Source organism: Hyalella azteca, unplaced genomic scaffold, assembly GCF_000764305.2.
Source record: "Hyalella azteca isolate HAZT.00-mixed unplaced genomic scaffold, Hazt_2.0.2 contig15569, whole genome shotgun sequence".
Classification (NCBI taxonomy): domain Eukaryota; kingdom Metazoa; phylum Arthropoda; class Malacostraca; order Amphipoda; family Hyalellidae; genus Hyalella; species Hyalella azteca.
In genome coordinates, this window is record NW_025945414.1 from 1 (window position 1) to 2,469 (window position 2,469).

The 2,469-nt window shown below is 39.9% G+C and overlaps 1 protein-coding gene across 1 annotated transcript; it reads right to left on the bottom strand.

Annotated features, from left to right (window-relative positions):
* Nucleotides 1-1,142: 1,142 nt before the first annotated feature.
* Nucleotides 1,143-1,550, bottom strand: LOC108675992 (anther-specific proline-rich protein APG-like). The gene has a single exon (XM_018164036.1). The coding sequence runs from the start codon at nt 1,548-1,550 to the stop codon at nt 1,143-1,145; it is 408 nt and encodes a 135-aa protein (XP_018019525.1).
* Nucleotides 1,551-2,469: the final 919 nt, after the last annotated feature.

A 2,469-nucleotide genomic window follows, 5' to 3' on the forward strand; every position in this document is an offset into this window, starting at 1 on the left:
GACTAGATCGAATTGCTTCAAACACTAGAAGCTTTGACTAGAATTGCTTCGAATACTAGAAGCATCAACTAGAATTGCTTCAAATACTAGAAGCATTGACTAGAATTGTTTCAAACACTAGAAGCTTCGACTAGAATTGATTTAAACACTAGAAGCTTTGAATAGAATTGCTTTAAACACTAGAAACTTCGACTAGAATTGCTTCAAACACTAGAAGCTTCGACTAGAATTGCTTTAAACACTAAAAGCTTCGACTAGAATTGCTTCAAACACTAGTAGCTTTGAATAGAATACCTTACTACACGAGATGCCTTGCCTAGATTTCCTCCATCCACTAGATGCCTTACACAGAATTCAATAATGCTGTAAAAACGCTTTCCGTTTTTGAGTTTGGGTTGCCGTAAGTCCGCGTTCGGGTTTTAGGATAACCACGGTTTCAACAACAAATTTCCTTTTTATTGAATGAAAAATTGTACCTGTAAGAACAAACATAAATATATCAACCCTATAAACTTCAATGTATGCTTATAATATTCAAATATAACAAATGATCATCAAAACTATAAACAAGTTATAAGAAGGCATAAATCAACGCACCGAAATATTGTGGGTAGACTCCTGCGTTTGGTATTTTTTTCAATCCGAGACGAGACGAGACGAGACAACAGGCTCTGTCCCGGTTCGCAATAAAAACCGGGACAAACTATACAGCTGTATACAGAATACTATACAGCTTTATACTGAACACTATACAGCTGTATGCTGAACACTATACAGCTGTATACTAAAAACTATACAGCTGTATACTGAATACTATACAGCTTTATACTGAAAACTATACAGCTGTATACTGAACACTATACAGCTGTATACTGAACACTATACAGCTGTATACTGAACACTATACAGCTGTGTGCTGATCACCATACAGCTGTGTGCTGAACACTATACAGCTGTGTGCTGATCACTATACAGATGTATGCTGATCACTATACAGCTGTATACTGAACACTATACAGCTGTATACTGAACACTATACAGCTGTATACTGAACACTATGCACATGTCTCTGGAGGCTGCAGTGCAGCGATTGCTATAGCTGCTGTATCCCTGCAGCACTAAATGCAGCTGCAGCAGCAGCTCTAGCAGCACGATTGACAGCGACACTGCCAGAGGGGTCCTGGGAGGGGTTGGAGAGGGGTCCTGGGAGGGGTTGGAGAGGGGTCCTGGGAGGGGTTGGAGAGGGGTCCTGGGAGGGGTTGGAGAGGGGTCCTAGGAGGGTTGGAGAGGGGTCCTTGGAGCTGTTGGACTGGGGTCATTGGAGGGGTTGGAGAGGGTGCTTGGAGGGGTTGGAGAGGGGTCCTATGAGGGGTTGGAGAGGGGTCTTGGAGGGGTTGGAGAGGGGTCCCGGGAGGGGTTGGAGAGAGTTCCTTGCAGGGGTTGGAGAGGGATCCTAGAAGAGGCTGGAGAGAGGTCATTGGAGGGGTTGGAGGTAGGTCTTTGGAGGGGTTGGAGAGGGAGGGATCCTTGGAGGGGCCCAAAGGAGTCATGGAAGGGGTTGGAGAAGGGTCCTAGGAGGGTTGAAGAATGAAGATATGGGTCCTAGGAGGGGTTGAGAGGGGTTAACAGTTCATATTTATTTATGATTTTTTCAGAAATTTCCTTGAGTAAAACATGTAAATGCTGTTACTGATATTAAAGTTATATTATAGGTTAAAATTCAATCACAAAGTTTTCAAAGTGAGTTAATAAAGAAAGTTTTGTTCAAGTGCCGTGCTGGAATGTGTAGGTTACTTATCATAAAATGTAATTAGGGGTTAAATTGTGATAGTTGTGTGGCTTTAATTCAAATAATAGTGAAAATTTATTTGCAGATAACCTATTTCAATGGGAACCATAGTGTTTGACGCAGCATTTGCTGCTTGAGAACAGAAATCGACAAGCAAATCGGGTTTAAAATGAAATGAATGCAATGTCTGAAACGGTTTACCGTAAAAGTAACGAGAAAAAGTCACTCATTAAAAGAAAGTCAGCATTGAAGAAATGCATCTTGAAAACAAATTCCAAATTGTCGCTAAAAAAAAATTCACATGTTAGCGAATATCCTTATGCACACAAATGTTTTAGAAGATTTGTAATTTATATATTTTACCAAGATTGCGACATTAGACCGAATCGAAAATATTTGTAAGCTATAGGCCTATATCGCTCAACCTTTGTTATTTTACTAAAGTTTGTGGTCAGCTTGTACCTAAACATAGATACCTGGAATTTGACAAGTGTTATTCGTCACCTATTGCCTAAATGTGTGGACTAGGAAGAATAATTCGATCAAGATTCGCTAACCTTCCCTGAGGACATTTTAGGTGCAAAAATATTTTACGAGTGAAAAGTTACGAAAATACCAATGTGACAAAAATCCAACACAATGAGATTTAGATAATATAACAATATGATATTCAAATATAA

What these genes read in the sequence shown, in the direction of transcription:
- LOC108675992 (XM_018164036.1), bottom strand. Translation starts at nt 1,550, where the DNA reads ATGACTCCTTTGGGCCCCTCCAAGGATCCCTCCCTCTCCAACCCCTCC.